This window comes from Melanerpes formicivorus, unplaced genomic scaffold (genome assembly GCF_026170545.1).
Source record: "Melanerpes formicivorus ecotype bairdi unplaced genomic scaffold, bMelFor1.0.p_v2 SCAF_14, whole genome shotgun sequence".
Classification (NCBI taxonomy): Eukaryota; Metazoa; Chordata; class Aves; order Piciformes; family Picidae; genus Melanerpes; species Melanerpes formicivorus.
Genome location: NW_027142366.1, coordinates 3,530,668 through 3,549,415, shown reverse-complemented (window position 1 = coordinate 3,549,415; position 18,748 = coordinate 3,530,668). Strand labels below are relative to the sequence as shown.

Below are 18,748 nucleotides of genomic sequence, written 5' to 3'. Positions count from 1 at the left end.
CTGGAGCAGTTCAAGAGCAAAGCAGCTCACAGCAGGACAACATCCCACCACAGGCAGAGTGTAAACCACATCCATGGCTCTGGGGGCAAGGCTCAGCTACAAGTTGTGTCCAGAAAATTTCTCCAGGAGCAGGAGCCTTCCAACAGTGCTGTCAACCACCTCCTGCAAGCTGCTCCTGCTGCTCTCTGCAATCCATCCTCTGTCACTCCAGCATGGAAAAGAATTGACCAGTGCTGAACTGAAAGCAACCTCTTAATCTAAGTAAGAGGTGGGAGTTGTAGTGTTTGTAAAATACTGTACAAATTGGGAGGGTTTAATCACACTAAATGAAGGATCAGATTCATTAAGTGGAAAGCAGTGTACATGGATAATTTCAAGGGTTGAGGCTGAATACAGGTTTTAAATAGGAAGTGATCAGCCACTATACACAACACAGAGCAGCTCTCAAACATTTTTAATGGCAGTATTTGCACACACTTTAGTTTAATTAACACATGGCATAAGAGAGACTTGGTAACTAGGATGTAGTCTCACACCGGGCGTCTCAATTAGAGCACAGGAAGTTTCAGGCATCAATACACCAAGAAGAAAGTCACCCACCCCCACCCAGCAAGGTCTGCCAATTTGGATTTGCCATCACACCTTGTTCCTCTTGGATGAGGCAATAATTCCTTCTCTCCAGATGGAGAAGCCCCCTTAGAAGCACGTGGGTGATCAGCTGCTCATTTGGATTTATCCCTTGCTTTCTGCAATCAGAATTGAGGGGGCTGTGTATTGTCGCTGCCCAGTGAGCCACATTACATTTCTGACAGCTATGTTTATTAGTAAATATGTAGTAATTGCTTCCAGAATTAACTAGAGCTGCTGTTCTGTGCCTGTACGTGTAGGAGAGATCTGCTGCAATGTGTGATCCCTTTGTTAGCACTCACTAGGTGCTGCAGAATGTTGCAGATGTGTCTTGGGTTTATGCCTCTGCACGTGAGGTGTTGGACCGGGGGACAAACTTCAGAACAATTGGTTTCTCTGGGGTGAAGAATCCCTTTGAATTCATCTTGAGAGGGATCTGCAACAATAAGAGGAAAAACATGCTTAGAGATAGACAAATGATGTAAGTAGAGATTAAAGGGAAGACACCTGGCTGTGGTTTGGACAGACTTCATCCATAGTATCTGGAAGGGGACCTCCTGAAAGTGTGAAGTGTTTGGTATAGGCACCCATGGTGAGAAACCAGGCTTCTGGCTCTCCTCATGTGAGTTTCAAATCACAATGTAGCATAGTGTCAATCAGGGTTGGAAGGGACCACAAGGATCACCTAGTTCCAACCCCCCTGCCATGGGCAGGGACACCCCACACTAGATCAGGCTGGCCAGAGCCTCATCCAGCCTGGGCTTAAACACCTCCAAGGACGGTGCCCCAACCACCTCCCCAGATAACCCATCCCAGGGCTTCACCACTCTCATGGTGAAGAACTTCCTCCTCACCTGAGTTTCTTTGCAGGTCTGGAAGGTGAAATGTTGCAACAGGGCAATGATGGCGACTTTCAGAGTCAGTAGAGCAAAGCGCATCCCAATGCAGTTCCTGGGACCAGCCCCAAAGGGCAGGAATGTGTATGGGTCTATGTTCTCTTTGTTTTCCTTGCTGAACCTGGATAATGATACAGTTGGGGAAAAGAAATGAAGGCAAGGAAAAACCCCCCAGAAGCTACATATTGTGTTACTTAGCCAGAGATCTCTTGCTGGTGTCCTACAGAACCTTTTTTTTCTTCTTTTTTGGTTCGTTGGTTGGTTTGGTTTTGGTTTTTTCCCACTAAGGTATCTAAGCAACCAAGGACTCTGACTGGGCCCTTGTCCAGGACATGATGGCATACTACTTGGGTGTTTTCTTTTAATTCTGCCTGTCCAGACTAGGCTTTCCCAAAGTGACTGACATTTCCTGTCTGTTGTATTTGGAGAGAGAGAAAACAGCAGTTGGTTTGGTTCAGCCTTGCTGGGAATGTGAGGTAGAATCATAGAATTCTGTGACTCCAGATGCAGTGGCTTATAAGGGTTTGCCTGTTTACAAGGGCACGTCACAATAGGACAAGGGGCAGTGGTTTAAAACTAGAGAAAGGTAGATTTAGATCAAACAGAAAAAAGTTCTTTGCTATGAGGATGGTGGTGGAACACTGGGACAGGTGTTCCACCTTCCCTGGAGACATTAAAGGTAAGGCTTGCTGGGGGTCTGAGCAACCTGCTCTAGTTGGGACTTGTCCCTGCTTACTGCAGGTGGGTTTGGACTAGATGACCTCTAGAGGTCCCTCCCAACCCAAGCCAGTCTATGAGTTTATGATATCAGTTATAGAAGTAATCAACTAGGGCAACGTTATCACTTCCTTGAAAACAGGGCAGGCAACTTTGGGAGGATTAACTGTGGTATATTTGGCAGCAAAGCCTCTGTGAAAGGAACAGGTTGAGCAGTGAAGATTACACAAAAGGATGGCAGCTACAGAAAGTCACCAACCACCCTCTGTCAGCAAGCCTAAAAAATGGTGCAAGATACTCTGAAGTATCAGTGTTGCCCTGCCCATCAGATTACGCTCAAAGCTCTAAGTGCAAAGCTCATTTTCTTCTTACATGGCATTCCCAAGAGCCTGCAATTTCCCATGGATATTGTTTGTAAAAAGATAGGAAGTACCCCATTAGGAAGCTAATCAGAGATTAATACTTAATTAAAAAAAGGCAGCATGATACTGCTTCCCTTTCACTCTGCTGCTTTTTGTACCTTTCTGGTCTGAACTCCTCTGGGTTTGGCCAGAACTCAGGGCAGCGTTGCAGGGTGAAAGCTGGGATCATAACAACTGCTCCTTTGGGAATGGTCACTCCATTTATTTCTACATCCTTCTTGCAGGTTCTCTCGATCCGTCCCCCGATGGGGTAGAGCCGAAGGGTTTCGTTCAATGCCATGTCAAGATACTCCGTCTGCATCACTGCCTCGTATGTGAGAGGAGCCTGGAGGGCAACAGGAGGATGGTGATCAGGTACGTTGGCATGAGGATTGGTTTGTCCTAAAATGACTGCTGAGACTGGAGTGTCTCCAATCCCTACTCCCCCAGTTATGACTCAGACTCACTGAGGAACAAACTCCAAGGTAGAAACTGAGTGTTCTGTTTCGCTTTACACCCCCAAGTGAGGGAAATGCCTGGAAATCCACATCCAGTTGTGCATGAACGTGCATGAACGTGCATGAACGTGGAGAGGCTGAGGGAGCTGGGATTGTTTAGCCTGGAGAAGAGGAGGCTCAGGGGAGACCTTACTGCTCTCTACAACTACCTGAAGGGTGGTTGTAGCCAGGTGGGGTTGGTCTCTTCTCCCAGGCAAGCAGCACCAGAACAAGAGGACACAGTCTCCAGCTGCGCCAGGGGAAGTTTAGGCTCATGGTGAAGAGACAGTTCTTCACAGAGAGAGTTGTTAGCCATTGGAATGTGCTAACAATGTGTGGAGGTGGTGGAGTCACCATCCATGGAGGTGTTCAAGAGGGGATTGGACATGGCAGTTGGTGCCATGGTTTAGTCATGAGGTCTTGGGTGACAGGTTGGACTTGATGATCTTTGAGGTCTCTTCCAACCTTGGTGATTTTGTGATTCTGTGAAATGGGTCTGTGCAGTGAGGTGGCCTGGAAGGTTTCAGCTGTCAAATGAGAATCATTGCAAGGCTGAGATGTCTTAGTGTGTGTCTCTTGGAGCTTTTGGAAAATCCCAGGGGCAAGGTGCTTAGGATCTAAGGATTTCTCATTATCTTCCCTGAACAAGGAGGACAGCTGTCATGGTTTGATATGGGTGCCTTTAAAAAAAGTTTGTGGACACAGGAAATTGTAATTTCATACCCAGAATGCCTTCATTTAGCCTTCATAAGGGGACAGCACATGCTTGCAATCCCCTTTTTCACCCTCTCTCTCCTTCCTGATGCTGCTCCCTTGTCTTTGTGGTTGTGGGGGAGTGAAGCCTGGAGCTGGCAAGATGAATTTTAGCTGCATCACATGGGTTTGGTAATGGGGGGGTTGCAGAGAGTCATGGGGAGGGTGGCATTTGAGCCCTGAATTTTTGGCCTGGTTGGTGGAAGTTGGGGAAAACTGTGGCTTAATGGGCTGCTTTGTTAAGCCCAGGCTATGGCTTTTGTGTATTTTATATGCATTACTGTAGCATGTAGTTTATAAATAGCACTTCCATTTAGACTTCCAATAATGGTCTGTATTTTCATCCAATCCTGTGTGGAGTTTCATTTAACTACTTTGAGAAGAGTTAGAGAGCCTATCTAGCTGCTTAAACTGAGACAACAGCAGGGTCAGAGGGTCTTCACCATCACTCAATGTCCTCTTACCTTGTTGGGTAAAATTCTGTCGATTTCCTCCAGCACTTTTTGCTGCACGTCAGGATGCAGGGCCAGTTCATAGGCCAGGTAACCAAGCACGTTGCTGGTGGACTCATACCCAGCAAAGATAAAGATGAATGCTTGTGACAGGACTTCTGTGTCAGTCAGGGCTGTGAGGAGAGAGGACACAGGGACATAAGCAAAACCAGCGCTGGCTGATGCTCTTAGCAACGAGCAGGTAGCAATGTGTGGGTTTCAAGGAGGCTTGTGGTTGTTTTCTGATAACACATTTATAGCTTCTCTGCTAATTGTATGGGAAAAGTCACTTGATAAAGGGGCCAGATGATCCCTGGCTATAAATGGTTGGCATGGCAGTTCTCCCTGGCAAAGGATCCTGGGGCACTCCCCTTAACCCTGGTGCTGGCAATGAGGGACAGAGACTTGTGCATGAAGCTGGTCGGGCGAAAAGGTGGTGACCCATTGAGCCTTTCTGTGGGAAACAGCTCCCCATATTCTCCCCAGTCCCACAACCCCTGTTCCCATGATGAGTATTTGGAGGCTGTTACCTTTATCGCCTCCCTTCTGGGATTCGATCAGCAGCTGCAGAAAATCTACTCTGCCCTAAGAAGAAAAGCAGGAGGGGTTTTGGTGAGGAGTCCCCTGGCGGGCTCAGATAAGCAGATTTCATAACCTAAGCAGGATTTTTAAACTGAAAGCTTCCCCAAAATGCAGATGACTTCCCCACTGACAAAAACAAAGCACTTGCTCTTTGTTTTGAGAACTATTTGTCCTTTTTGAGCCATTTGGTGGGAAAGCAGCGTCTGGAATTAATTCCAAGGGAGCCAAACTCTAAATGGGAGAATTTATTTATTATTTTTTTTCCCTTGGGAAGCAGATTCAATTTTTGACAAGTGAGAAGGAAAGGAATAACCCTGCAAAGTGGTGTTGCTGCTTTTGTGCTGATCTCGTTATTTGCTCCCTCATCCTCTGCCTAATCTTCAGAGTCTCTTCCTTCTGATTTATTACAAGTTCTGCAGACCCATGCTTAGTCCAATCCTACCAAGCCTTCATCTGAACTTAGCTTCAGATCGTGAATGTACAAAGTCCACTTGCTCCTTGGTGAGGGTTGGACAGGAGAGGCCTTTCTGAGGGCATTTACAGTATTTACACTTAAGAGGAGTCAAGGTTTTGTGGAGCCATTTTACATGGGCTTCACCTTTGATACCATCACCCTAATTATGTTCCCCTTGGGGGTATTTTCTTCCACAATTGCCAGCAAATTCGTGCTTGCTTACCTTGTGGGGCTCCTGTTCACGTTCCTTCTTAATTTTGGCAAGGGATCTCATGAAGAAATCTACAGCACTGCTGGGGAAGAAGCTGAAATTCATCTTGGCCATAAGAGGAGTAAGGAATGGGAACACGACTGAAGAACAAACAGAGGATAAAATCACCCAGTGTAAACAAGCCCCACCTCATAAGATAGCTATCAGTGCTACTGAGGAAGTGATGATGCTGCTGAGAACTTATTTCCTTGCTTGATTTCTTTCCCTGGCAAAAGATTGGATTTTGCCTTTTCCTCCTCTTTCTCCTTTCTTTGGGATAGTTTTTCTTGATGCAATCCCCTCCCAAGTTTCTGTCAAATGGGCACAACTGAGCTGGCTATAGTCATTGCTTTAAGAGATGACCAAAGCCTGATGCACCTTCTCTTTCTAAGGACAGGTTACTTCAGTACATTGTGGCTCAGAAGAGAAATATTGCAGATTCTGAATTCTTTTTTCTCCTTTCAAGCTGAGCTATCCACTGCCATGCTGTGCTCATACAAACATTTTTCAAGTCCTCTTCAGAGCATTTCCTTCATCACAGAGGCTGGATCTTGAGCTCCTGTATGGATCCATAAAACCTACACCTCTGTGAGCAGATCACCACCTTTCCCCATGTTTTCAGCCTTGGTTTAAGGCTGCAAGTGATTTAAGGTCCATTGCTAAACTGTTGCACTGCTAGGAAATTTCATCTAATTACAGTCCACACTCAGCACTCTCTCTCAGAAAAACAATTTCAGACAGCACCATTCTCCTCAAGCCTCATGGTTGAACTTGCTTTACAACCCACAAATAATTCCCATCACTTATTTGGATACTGTCTTGGTTGTTCATCTCTTTCTTGCACTGTGGATGCCAAAGATGGAAGAAGCCATTACCCATCTCTTTCCCAGACTTTCAGCAAGAAGGTAACAGTGAGGAAAGCATGAGATGAGCCATTAGGGCTTCCATCCTAGCTAGTGAAGTTATCTGGGCAATAGTTGGCTGGTTAATGTATAGGATGCACCAATCCAATGCTTCCTAAAGCCACGCTGCAGTAGTACTGTGTGCCCAGGTGGCCAAGAAGGCCATTGGCATCCTGGCCTGTATCAGGAATAGTGTGGCCAGCAGGAGCAGGGAAGTCATTCTGCCCCTGTACTCAGCATTGCTCAAGCCACACCTTGAGTACTTTGTCCAGTTCTGGGCCCCTCAGTTCAAGAAAGATGTTGAGCTGCTTGAATGTGTCCAGAGAAGGGCAGCAAAGATGGGGAGGGATCTGGAACAAAAGCCCTATGAGCAGCAGCTGAGGGAGCTGGGGGTGTTTAGCCCAGAGAAGGGGAGGCTCAGGGGAGACCTTATTGCTGTCTACAACTACCTGAAGGGAGGTTGTAGCCAGGTGGGGATTGGTCTCTTCTCCCTGGCAGCCAGCACCAGAACAAGAGGACACAGTCTCAAGCTGTGCAAGGGGACTAAGACTTTCTAAGGCTTGACCTTAGAAAGAAGTTCTTCCCAGAGAGAAAGATTGGCCATTGGAATGTGCTGCCCAGGGAAGAGGTGGGGTCAATGTCCTTGGAGGTGTTTAAGCAGAGACTGGATAAGGCACTTAGTGCCATGGTTTAGTTAATTAGATAGGGTTGGGTGATCAGTTTGACTTGGTGATCTTGGAGGTCTCTTCCAACCTGGTTGATTCTGTAACTTTGTTATAACCTGGGTGAGGTTTTCAACAACAAAGGCACTCACATGCCACGATGAAGAGTGGGTTAAAGAAGTCAAACTTGACCAGCTTCTTCATCTCTCTGACAAAGGGGTCATTGGGGTTGTTCATGGAGTCAATGTTCACACCGAATGAAGTGCTAGTGACCACGTCCATGCTGTAGGCTCCAAAGATGCTGAGGAAAGATGGAAGAGACAGACTGTGGTTAAAACTATGGACCAAGTGAATGTATTTTTCCCTAAGGCCTAGGTGACATCCAAATCTAAATTCTTATAAGACCTCCTGCCCTGGTTTTGGTAAAGAAATTGGGTAAATGGTAACTGAAAAGCACCTACAGTGAAAGGGGTAGAATTTAGAGAGCTTTGTTTCCAAGGCTGTGTGGGTTCTGAAATCAGACAGCTTTCCTGAGGATTTTGGAACAGCATGTGGCTACGTGAACAGGTTAGAGCAAGGACAGCATGTGGCTCTTGAACACGTTAGCTTCTTGGAGAGAGGTGGTAACACACCTTGCTTCGAACGTGCCATGGAAATGGTCTCTGCACAGCCCTACAACATTACAAATTGCTTAAGCTCTCTCCTTGGTAGGGGAGAGCTTTGCTAGTGTGTGACTCCTGGTGTGCAGCTGCCTCTTCTGCAGCTGTGCTTAGAAATTGGAGGTGAAATACACAGGTTTTGTTTCAGAGCCTGTGTTGAAGGCACAGATGAGGATGGCACATCCAGGGCCACACCACAGCCTCCCCCTCCAGTATCCCCAGCAATGGGGCAAGTGGCAGAAGAGCATCCCACAGTGCTGGGGTGGGCAGAGAGGTCAGTGTCCTGTGGCATAAGAAAGTGTTGCACAGAGACTGTATGTAAGGAAACCTGGGTCTTCCTGGTGCATTTGTGGTTGTGTTAGGTCTGTGGATTCACAAAGCTGAGCCAGAGCATTTTTACAGGGAGTTAGATGGAAAGAAAAGACTTCTCTCTGGGTTTCTGCCTCTAGAAAATTTCACTGACATTCCAGCTTAATTTTTCTCCTCTTCAAATTTCCAGCCAGGCTTTCAGCTATCCCCATTCCTCATTTCAGGGGCCTGGTTTACCCAGAGAGCCATCTGCGTTGCCAGTAACAAATGAACCTCAGCACTTGCTAACAAGGTTGGCAGCTCAGCCTGCTGCTCCTAGCAGCTACTTACTCCTTCACAGGCAGAGCACTGTCCTTTTCCACTTGCTTCTGAACATTCTTCACCAAAGCTTCCCCATAGTGCTTCATTATAGGGAACATCTGTAACACAAACCAGATATGGTCACTTAAGTATAGTACATTTTACTCCTCTCAGATAGGCTTCTGGAGGCTGCAGGGAGTTTCATGAATATTTACAGATAAGATCTTTCTGCTAAACTTCTATTTCAAGCCTTTTTCCTTTTAAATTAGGCATAAATTAAACAGGCCAGTGTAGTTGCCAGGATCTGAGTTAAGAAATCAGACCCTTGTGGCAATCTCAGCCTGACAAACACTGTCTGCTGACTTTCTGATTTAGCTGGTACCTGCTTCGCTTTTTTACCTCCTTGAGTTTCCCGCTGGTGAAGGTTGGAGAGAGCACAGTGCGAAGCCTCTTCCACTGATCGTCTTCAGCTAATGAGACAGCATTGTTCAGCACCCCTGCTAGATCTGTATGCTAGATGGAGGAAAGGCAAGGTGTTAATCCCAGAAAAGAGGGTAGCTTCCCTGCAAGGATGGGAATGATGCATGCAAGTCCCTGCCAAGGTTGTTTCAGGGCTACTGGCAGTAGGCTGAGGAGTTAAAAACAGCCTCTTTCAAGGCACACACACACACACACACACACACGCATATATATATATATATATATATAATCCCCCTTTCTGCAGTAAGACAGCTGTGAGATGTCATTTCCATATCCAGAACAAATAGCCCAAGAAGCCCAACACCCCTACATATGTGTGTGCCCCCACCTAGCTGTGCTGCCCAGCTGGTGGCACATGTGCTAACAGGACCCTTGCAGTCTCCTGCATGCTCACACAGCCCCCAACTCATCCATAAATACATAGGTGGGAAAGCAGAATTTGTGCAGGCAGGCAGACAGCCTCTCTGCCAGCCTGGGTCTGCAGTCCCCAGGCTGTAAGGCAGGGGAACAGTGACATACAGTGGCCAGTTACAGTAGTCCCTCTAGCACAGACACATCCCCTGTGGAAACCCTGCTGCAGCCTTGTCTCCTCTACTTTGTTTTTTGGACTCCTTGGTACATCACCATGCTTCTCTTACCCTCCGGTTGGTAAAGGTGGTGTAGCAATCTTTAACCAGCACAGATTTAATGATTTGAGGGTCCACGACACCCAGCACAGGCTGCCTGCCGTCATAAATCCTGGAGGGGAGGAGGAGAGGAGACAGATAAACACCCCCAGGTAGTTGAAGTGCAAGGCTTGGCTGATGCACATGAAACAAAGCACGTTAAACAAACCCTCCTCCATCAGCAGCCTTGCTCTTCCATAGGTGCCCAAGTACAGAAACATGGAAAGGAGAAGTGGTAAAGGACTTCCAGATCTGCTCCCATCTGGTTTTGTAAACGATAAAGGGGGCTAAATACCTTCCAGACTCACTGGGAAATGAGCAAGGCTCAGCTCCTCAAAAGACCAGACAGTAAATGAAGCAAGTGTCTTCACTTTCTCCCCTGACTCTCTGTGTTTTTCCAGACACTTAAACACATTACTGTATTAGAAGGAATCTTGTTCGACCCCTTTCAGGCTCTTGAATTGAGTGTCTGGAGACTTGGGCTGACAGCACTGAAATATCCTTGGAGATGAAACTCAGTCCTTGTTTTTGTCTTTTAAAGCTGCCAGCTCTGAATGCTTGCTTGGAACAGATGTAGATTAAGCAGATTTGTGCACTTTCTCCATCTATGTTAAAGATATCTCTTCCAGACTCCATCTTCTGAAGCTGCTATAGGGACCAGTGGGCGCGTCCCAGAGGATATGTAAGTTTGTAGCCCACGTTCCAACAGCAGTGGTAAAAGCCATGGGAGATACCCAGAGCAGATCAGTGACAGCTACACCACAGCAAGCCAGGAACCAAGGAAGTAAGTGGACTTTGGATCTGCTTCCTCACTCGGTACTGGGAGTTGCTCACATTCCTCTGCTGTTGGTAAACCAGAGGAACCTGAGCTTCTAGTTCCAGATTCTCCCTTAAGTAAATAATGTGCTGATTTTTGTTAGGAGCAGGTGAAGGCCTTTTGTTATCAATTTTAAAATAGCCTTTGTAGGATAGGTCAAAGAGTAGTCATACAGCATGGCAGGGGCACAGCCCTGCAATCCTCAGGCTTTGGTGTAACGCATCTCAAGCACCCTGTTGCTGCACTCGTCATGCTGGGACCATTAGGGCTGCAGGTAGAGGAAGAGGGAGCTTCCCTAGTGATATTTCCTTCCCCTTTGTAAGGATTGTGTATTTAAGAAGAGATCAGTGGTTCATACTTACCCCCAGACTTTCCCATATTTCTCAAAGCACTTATTGTCAAAGTCCACGAAGCCCTGTGGAATGCAATTTGGAAATCATCTCAGAGGGGAGGATGCTGGAGATGGTGGATTGTGAATATCTGTAAACTGACTGTCAGGACTGCTTCCTGAGCTTTCCTCCTCTCCATAACCTCATGGATGGCATAAATACACATGGTGCTTGTGAATGAGCTGTTTGCCTGGATGTTGTCTAAGGGCAGCTGTAAATCAGCTACCCCTGAGTACTTGTCTGGAGATGCCCCATGGCACCTGAAGACACCCCATGACATTGAGCAAGGCCCTGTGGTCTGTGTTTACTGAGCCCTTGTCCCACATGGCTTTTGCCCAGGCTGTTCATTGGAGTGAGGCTTGGCACTTGGATATAACTTATCACCACCATGTATCTGTTTATCTACATCTGCATGAGCAAAGGCCCTGTGTTGCTGGAGCCAGGAGGGCTTCACTCACTTACATGGCGATATTCCAGGCATGTCCCAAAGAAAGGCAGAGGTCTGGGCCCCGGAATGCCCAGCTTCTTGAACAAGCCAAAGGGCCAGGTCCCATATCTGTGGGGCAGAAAAGACAACTGAATGCTGTATCGCTGTGGCACTGGGGCTGTGAGCTCTCCTAAACCTGGAGACTGCAGCAAGGTCCCTTTGGCTCTACAAGGAGGCTGATCCAAGAGCTGGAAAAAAAAAGGTGCCCAGAAGAAAATTGCCCTATAAAAACTACTTAGTAAACATGGTAAGGCTCACTGCTGCCACACAGAGCTTCAGAAGCATGACTTTGATGTAGAAGCAGCTGTCTCCTGAAGGCATAGGTACTCTGGTGGAAACAGGACCTTAAAGCCTTTAGCAAAAGTCAAAAGAAGAGCTCATTGCCAACCAAAGGAGAGGCAGAAAAGGGAAGTGGAAGAAGGACCACCAAGCTTGCATGTTTTTATTGAGCAGAAATCAAAGCAGTGCCAGGAGTGATGTCCCAAACAGGGCTGTTGTCAAGCTGCACTTTAATTTCATTTACTGTTCTCCCTCCCCTTAGCCCAACGTTAGCTCAGTGGTGCATCAGGAAATCTTGTCTTGATGGTTTTCTCTTTAGATTTTATTGACAGCTCTGCAGATTTCTTTCCTCTGAAGCACCCTTTTTGGCAGCTGTATAGTTGCTGCTGCTACCTCAGGGCCTTCTGTTTCTCAACAAGGGCCTGGGCTGCAGCCCTTTGAAGCTTGGCTTTGGCTGTGTTGAAAGAGCTCCTCAAAATATTTGTTTTTAGTTAGTGGCTGCAGCTTCCCAAGTGAGCAGTTCATTGCAGAAGGCATGTAAAACTGCAAAGGTTTGGCAGGGGGATGCTATCAGAGATCCTTTTTGGGCCCTGTGTCAGCAACCACTCAGCCAGCATCTCAGGGATGCTTTCCTGAAAATGCCAGAGTCTAGACTGAGACCCAAAGAGAGGATTTCCTTGCAATTAAATAATACTTCCCTAAATCTGGGGCAATGCAGATGAGATCAGTCTCCCCAGCAGAGCTGCTGCCAGAGCACAAAAGTGAACTTCATTTTATGGTCCAATCAAAGCAGGCAGAAGCCAGGGAACAAGGTGTTCGCAGGTGCAGAGAGGTTTCACAGAGCTCAGTCTGTCAATGTTTAACCTTCTCTGTCAAAAGTTAATTCAGTACTAGGAATAAAATGTTTGTGGATTCTCATTTGTAATGTTTATGGGCAGCCAGGGCTGCAGGAGGACCAGGAAATGCCAGGCTGGTTTGGCTACAAAGCCTAGGAGCACTATGGGAACGTAGGCTAGGCTTAATCCATCTGAAATATGGCCAGGAGAACACAGTCTAATGCTCTTACGACTGAAACGTGACATGGTTTTCTGCAGGCTGAGAAGGACCATTCAGTGCAAAGCCAGAGAATAATCATTACTGCTTCTTACCAGGGATGTGAACCAGAAATATCCGATATCCCTTCATGTGTGAATTGGCACAGCACTGCCCCAGACAGACAAGAAGCATCTGAACAACTTCCCTGTGCTAATGGGCAGTGAAATTTCTGTGTTAGCTCAGAAAGCAGAGCCCAAATATCCAGGCTCCATCCCTTTTGTCACAACAAAATTGCAAGTGGCTGCAGAAGGTGGGAGTCTGGGGAGCAGCAATCTTAGATGGCCTCATAGAATCAGTCAGGGTTGGAAGGGACCACAAGGATCAGCTAGTTCCAACCCCCCTGCCATGGGCAGGGACACCCCACACTAGATCAGGCTGGCCAGAGCCTCATCCAGCCTGGGCTTAAACACCTTCAGGGATGGTTATTGAAACAGGAGGGCTTGGATCAATAATGAGGTGGAGATTTTGGAGTTGTTTAGGGTTGGTTGTTGGTGTTGTTTTTAAAGAATATATCCCAAACAGGCTTTTTTTTCCCCTTAAGAGTGATCCAAATCATAGGAAAGGGCTTGAAAAACAGGGCTAAAAGTTCAGAGCTTCCTGAACTGCTGTGGTTGGAGCAGTGCCAGGGCAGACAAATGGATTGTGCTCGTGTGCACCACATTAATCGTTAAGGTTTATGGCTAGCAACATGCTGTCTCTGCCTAAGGGCTTGTCAACACTACAAAGTTTGTCAGCCTAGCCTTGTTGGCAAGGGCTGCCAGCAGAGATGCTGTATGTCCCAGCAGAAGGAGGTTTTCAGCCAGCCCCGCTATGCTACAGCACAGAAAGGCATCAGCAAAGCAGACAAAAGCATTTTCTCACTAGCATGGCTCCTCTGAAGCAGCAGGGTATCCTCTTGCCTGCTGGAGTTTGTCTGAAAAGCCATGAGCAGGGAGATGACCTTGCTCTGCATTTTGTTTCTTCCCCCAGCAAGGCTGGGCTGCGGGGACAGGCACAGGATGCTGTCCCTGCAGGTGTGTTGCACATCCAACTGCTGCAAAGTATCCCTCTGGGTCCACCTGCTCGTACATGAAGCATCTTACCTGGGCACCTTAGCAGGAGTAAGAACTGATCCTATGAATGCTCTTTTTCTGGTGTCTTTTTGCTGCTCTCCATCTCTGCAGGTCAGGCATTAGGGTCATCTACTCCATAAGGCAACCTCAGTCAGGGGAGGCACAGCCTTCCTTCTACTGTAGTTCTGGGGCAATCAGCCTAAAGGATCATGATCCTCACTGAAGCCAGCACCCTGCTGGTACCCAGTGCCTGGCACCATTGCTATCTGATTGTTGCTCTGATACTTAGCAGCAAGGTTTCTAACAGAGCATGGGAGCACTCCAAACCTCAGAGCAAGATCTTGTGTCTGTACTGGCTCCTCTGCTACTTCCTGGAGTTTCAGTGGAGGCTGAAAATATAGGAACCACACCTACCTGTTCTCTCTTCAGCAGACTAGGTGCATGAAAATGAGCAGCAGCAAGAACAGGGAAATTGCACCAGCAAGAAAAAAACCAACCAACCAACCAAAAAAAAAACCCCACCCAGTAAAGAATCTTTTTACTCACACCACCACAAGGGCTATGAAAAGAAGCACAAGGGCCCATGTCTCCAGAGAGAGGGAGGGAAGAAGGTTCATTTTGGCTCTTCTCTGGTTGGCTTTGAGTTCTCTTGATGTGCTTGTCCCAGGTCTGTGAGAAAAAGGAGCGGTCTGCAGTGTGCAATCTTCTGTGCCCAATCAGATGATTTATGGGCTGTCCTTCTGTCGTGGAGGAGGAGGAGTGGAAAGCAAAGGTAGCAAAGTATGCTAATTAGCAAAGTATGCTAATCTGAAAACCACAATTGGTGTGGTAGAGAAACTGTTGTGCTGTCTAAGGTTCAAATTCTTTAATGCATCTGTTGACAAACCACTCAGCTAGCTTCTCTGTTCCACCAGCAACACCTGACTTCATACCGAGTAGTGCTCCTGGGCTGCTCCACCACAATAAATAAAACCAAGTTACAATGAAAAGGTAAATCCCAAAGCAGGTGTCAGAGTTGGTTTACAAAAGGGAACGGGAAGTGAAAAGGTTATTCATATATTGTGTGACAAGATCTTTCCTGGCAGCTGAATTAACTTTGCCAGAATTTAAGGGGTTTTGTTTTAAAATCTCTTTCTGTGCTGTGAAGAGCAAGCTCTGTGGTGGGTCAGAAGCAGCTTCAAACAAGGGCAGGAAGATGCCTCCTGTAAAGGTTTTAGAGGTCCACCTTGTCTGCTGGCTTGTGGCCAGGTGATCTGTAGGAGAAATACTGTTGCTCCACGACTGTAAGCACTTAAATGCCACCCTTTCCAGAACACCACTCATGAACAAAACCAACACCCCCTCCTCTGCAGCCTCTGGCAAAAAGCCTTTTTTGCAAAGGGAAAACACAGATTTGTTTTTTTTCTTGTCATGAGCTCCTGTAAGGATGGTGCAGAAAAGTGGCGTAAGGACCTGCTAAGAGAAGCTTTATGACGGTGGAGGAAACTGGGCTGGTGGGATGGTGTTTGTAGTGGCCATAACATTAGGGCATGAGGCTGTGTGAGGTGTCCAGATATCACAGAATCATAGAATCAGTAAGGTTAGAAAAGACCTCAAAGATCATCAAGTCCAACCTGTCACCCAAAACCTCATGACCACTAAATCATGGCTTCGAGTGCCACATCCAATCCCTTTTTGAACACTTCCAGGGATGGTGACTCCACCACCTCCCTGGGCAGCACATTCTAATGGCCAGCTACTCTTTCTGTGAAGAACTTTTTCCTCTCCTTGAGCCTAAACTTCCCCTGGTGCAGCTTGAGACTGTGTCCTCTTGTTTTGGTGCTGGTTGCCTGGGAGAAGAGACCAACTTCCTCCTGGCTACAACCTCTTAGGTAGTTGTAGAGAGCCATAAGGTCACCCCTGAGCCTCCTCTTCTCCAGGCTAAAGAACCCCAGCTCCCTTGGCCTCTCCCCAGCCTCATTGCCCTTCTCTGGACATATTCAAGAGTCTCAATATGTACTGCAGCATCAGCAGAACTCCCCTCCCATTGGCAAGCTGCTATCTTCGACAGGAAGTTCCCTGGGTGCAAGTAACAGTGTTCCAAATCTCCAGCACATCAAATGCCTGGTACTCTAAGGAGGCTGACTGATAAGTGAATCGTGGTCCATGTGGTGATAAGAGCTACATTCTGAGAGTCATCCTCTGACTTAGCAGCAGACTTATCTCATTTCACCTTTGCCTGGCCTTTGCTCTGACCTTCAGAGGCATAACAAACACGGTTCACTCTGGTTTGGCACAAAGAGGAGACATCGTGATACAGTTACGTAAGCCTGTGTTGCATCATACCTTGCTGGATTTGGAGATGATGAAAGATTGTGTGTTTAAATTAGGTGCTTTCCTACTCAGGAACTTGTCACAGCAGTGGCTGTTCTTCCAAGGGTCCCCTTTCAATGTGTGACTCTGTGATTTCCACATTCGGACAGAGCTTTGAAACCTGAGTTTACAGGCATCAGATGTTGCTGACTCACCGTGTTGGGGAAAGGGTTCAGACAGTTTATTCATGAAACAGGATTGCTGTGAGGCTCTCCACCCTCAGTGAAAACCAGCCTCAATCCCTTGTCCTTTTTAGGTCATTTCTTAAGGGTAAGAAAAATCTCTGGCAGAACTTGTGAAAAAAGCAGATAGGTGCAAAGTCTCATCACTGGTTTTGTACTGTGGTCTTACAATCTCTGCCAAACAGACTCTTGAGAAAGGTGATAGACAAACACACACAAAAAAAAACTCTCATGTGGTTAATCTATGCCAGAGGGACATCAATGACTCAGAGCCAAATGACCAATTCTCACATAGCATGCAAGTCAGAGCTGGGTTTCCACCCTGACTCGCCCAATATTACAACTATAAACCTCCAGCTCTAGGCTTGAAGCCCCCATAACTGTTAGGGACAAACATTACCAGCTAGGAGCTCATGTTTGAGAAGTGCCTTGGCCATCTTCAGAGGGGAACCCAGGGAAGAGTTCTCCTCCCACTCTTCATCTTTGGCAGGAAGAAGAAACATCAGCTGTTTGGCACCATCTTCAGCTAAGGCTGACCCCTGCCTCACAGAAATGGTGGAAAGGAGCAGAATCATATGGCCGAAGCTTCAACCTACCCTTCCTCTTCCCAGCCAAGGCCTCTGCCTGCCTGGATGCAGCTACACCAAACCATCACAATTGTCCCTTCACCCTATCCAAATCCTTTAGATGGATCTTCTTCCTTACCACCATGGGCTTTCTGGCCCATCCTCTTATTCTCCTGGAGGTTCTCCTGAAATACACTGTATCCCATCATGGGTTTTGGTGAGGCCACCACCCTAGATGTCTGCAGTGGAGGGCAGAGCGCTCAGGGGCAGGAGAAGGTGCAAGCCAAGATGGAGGTGCAATTATACTCTTGGGAACACTCTGCTAGTGACACAGCTAGTCTCATCCTATGGGTGACAATGTCACATACAATGTGCAGTGCATGGTGAATAGGCAATGGTCACCATCATCGTTTAAGCTGCCGCGCCATATGGTGAGTCCCATGGTGCCACCACACATCCAAGACAGCCACAGACTGAGGGCAAGAGGTTTAAAAAGCTAAAGTTTGCAGCAAATTCAGCAGAGAACTGAGCTGATTTTCCATTTCTAAAGCCCCTAAGTAGCTCAGGTTAATGGATTAATGGCTTTCAGGGAAGCAAAATAACACCACGTTGTTATTTTCAGCATAATGAAAGGAGTGCTCCTAATCCAGGTTGTGAACAAGGTGTGATGAGCAGGAGGGATTTCAGTCTAATAATGAGTGGGGACTGGGCAGCAAAATGGAAGAGCATGTATTTCTTCCACAAGCTGTGAAACCAAATCATGTAGGGTAAGGAGAAAACCCACTGTAAAATAGCAATTATGACTGGGGCACAGGTGTGGAGAGGAAAGAGCAGTTCACAAGAGAAAGAGCTATTGGCAGCAAAAAGAAAAGCCACAGTAGGTAACATTTTGTGTTCACAATGAAAAGGACTGCACAGGAATAGGAGGGCCAGGTAAGCCTGAATCTTTAGGTCTAACTCACTTTTGAGTAGTAGGGTATGAAAGATTCTCCTGAGATACTTTGGGGAATTTGTTTCAGATTCCCAGGGTTGCATCGGTCATGGCAGAGACTCAGCAGTGCTACCAGGGTTGCAAATATTGCTGGGGAGGTGTATCATCATGGAGTACTTTAAACTCTGGAGATAGAGGTCATAAAAGCTGCTGCTAATCATGCAGAGCTCAGACAATATCTGTATGAGAAACAGCAGACTTCTGCTCTGGATAAACACTAAACTGGCAAGCAGTGGAAGTGGTTTAGCTTCAGTGTGGATAAGCCATTGAAGATATCCTAGAAGTACAGTTAGGAGTAAAATTGCCTTGGACTGAACAAATTGTGTTCCTTCAGTTTAATGTAGTGGAAGTATAAACAAAAATAAGCTTACAATGAGGCTCTCTTCCTTTGAGAGGACAAATTAATGACACAAAACAGGGCCTTTAATGTGTCTGTCTAACCTCCTTCTGAAATCAACAGTGCTAGTATTCTCAACTAGTTGTATATATACACCAAGAGACTTGCAGGAAGGGTCTTTGCACCCACCTGCCTGAACAGCTGTGCTTAGAAGGATGCTCAGAATAAATAAACCAGGCAGGAGGTAGAGAAAACAACAACAAAACCCCCCCAACCCAAACAAACAATGATTTTGTAGCTCAGAGTATACTGTTATATGTCCTGGCTGTAAAATCTTCTGGGATGTGAGCTCATTTCTGTGCCGGACTCGGAGCAGCCCAGTGCTTCAACATCGTGACTCGCTGGGGTCCAGCATATCAGTGGCACTTCTTGCCTCCTTGGAGACATGCCCCCAAAACCTTTTGTTTGTTTAGTCTAGCTAAATGATAGCTGGGCTGGAAGGAGGTTGCTGTGAGATAAATGCCAGGTAGAAGAGCTATTTAATCAAATTATGATG

The 18,748-nt window shown here is 46.8% G+C and overlaps 1 protein-coding gene across 1 annotated transcript; it reads right to left on the bottom strand.

Moving 5' to 3' along the window:
* Positions 1-437: 437 nt before the first annotated feature.
* On the bottom strand, positions 438-14,446 carry LOC137445154 (cytochrome P450 3A29-like). The gene is made up of 13 exons (XM_068146637.1): positions 14,311-14,446; positions 11,314-11,407; positions 10,825-10,877; positions 9,619-9,718; positions 8,900-9,013; positions 8,531-8,619; positions 7,385-7,533; positions 5,642-5,769; positions 4,913-4,967; positions 4,356-4,516; positions 2,761-2,987; positions 1,482-1,644; positions 438-1,063 (listed from the first exon to the last, which is right to left on the bottom strand). The coding sequence occupies exons 1-13, from the start codon at positions 14,379-14,381 to the stop codon at positions 965-967; spliced, it is 1,503 nt and encodes a 500-aa protein (XP_068002738.1). The 5' UTR covers positions 14,382-14,446; the 3' UTR covers positions 438-964.
* Positions 14,447-18,748: the final 4,302 nt, after the last annotated feature.

Bases quoted from the DNA above. Each gene is read 5' to 3' on its own strand.
- LOC137445154 (XM_068146637.1), bottom strand. From the start codon at position 14,381: ATGAACCTTCTTCCCTCCCTCTCTCTGGAGACATGGGCCCTTGTGCTT. The intron at 4,517-4,912 runs GTAACAGCCTCC...CTCTCCTCACAG, and splicing joins CCAGAAGGGAGGCGATAAAG to CCCTGACTGACACAGAAGTC. The intron at 1,064-1,481 runs GTGAGGAGGAAG...TTATTGTTGCAG, and splicing joins AGACCTGCAAAGAAACTCAG to ATCCCTCTCAAGATGAATTC.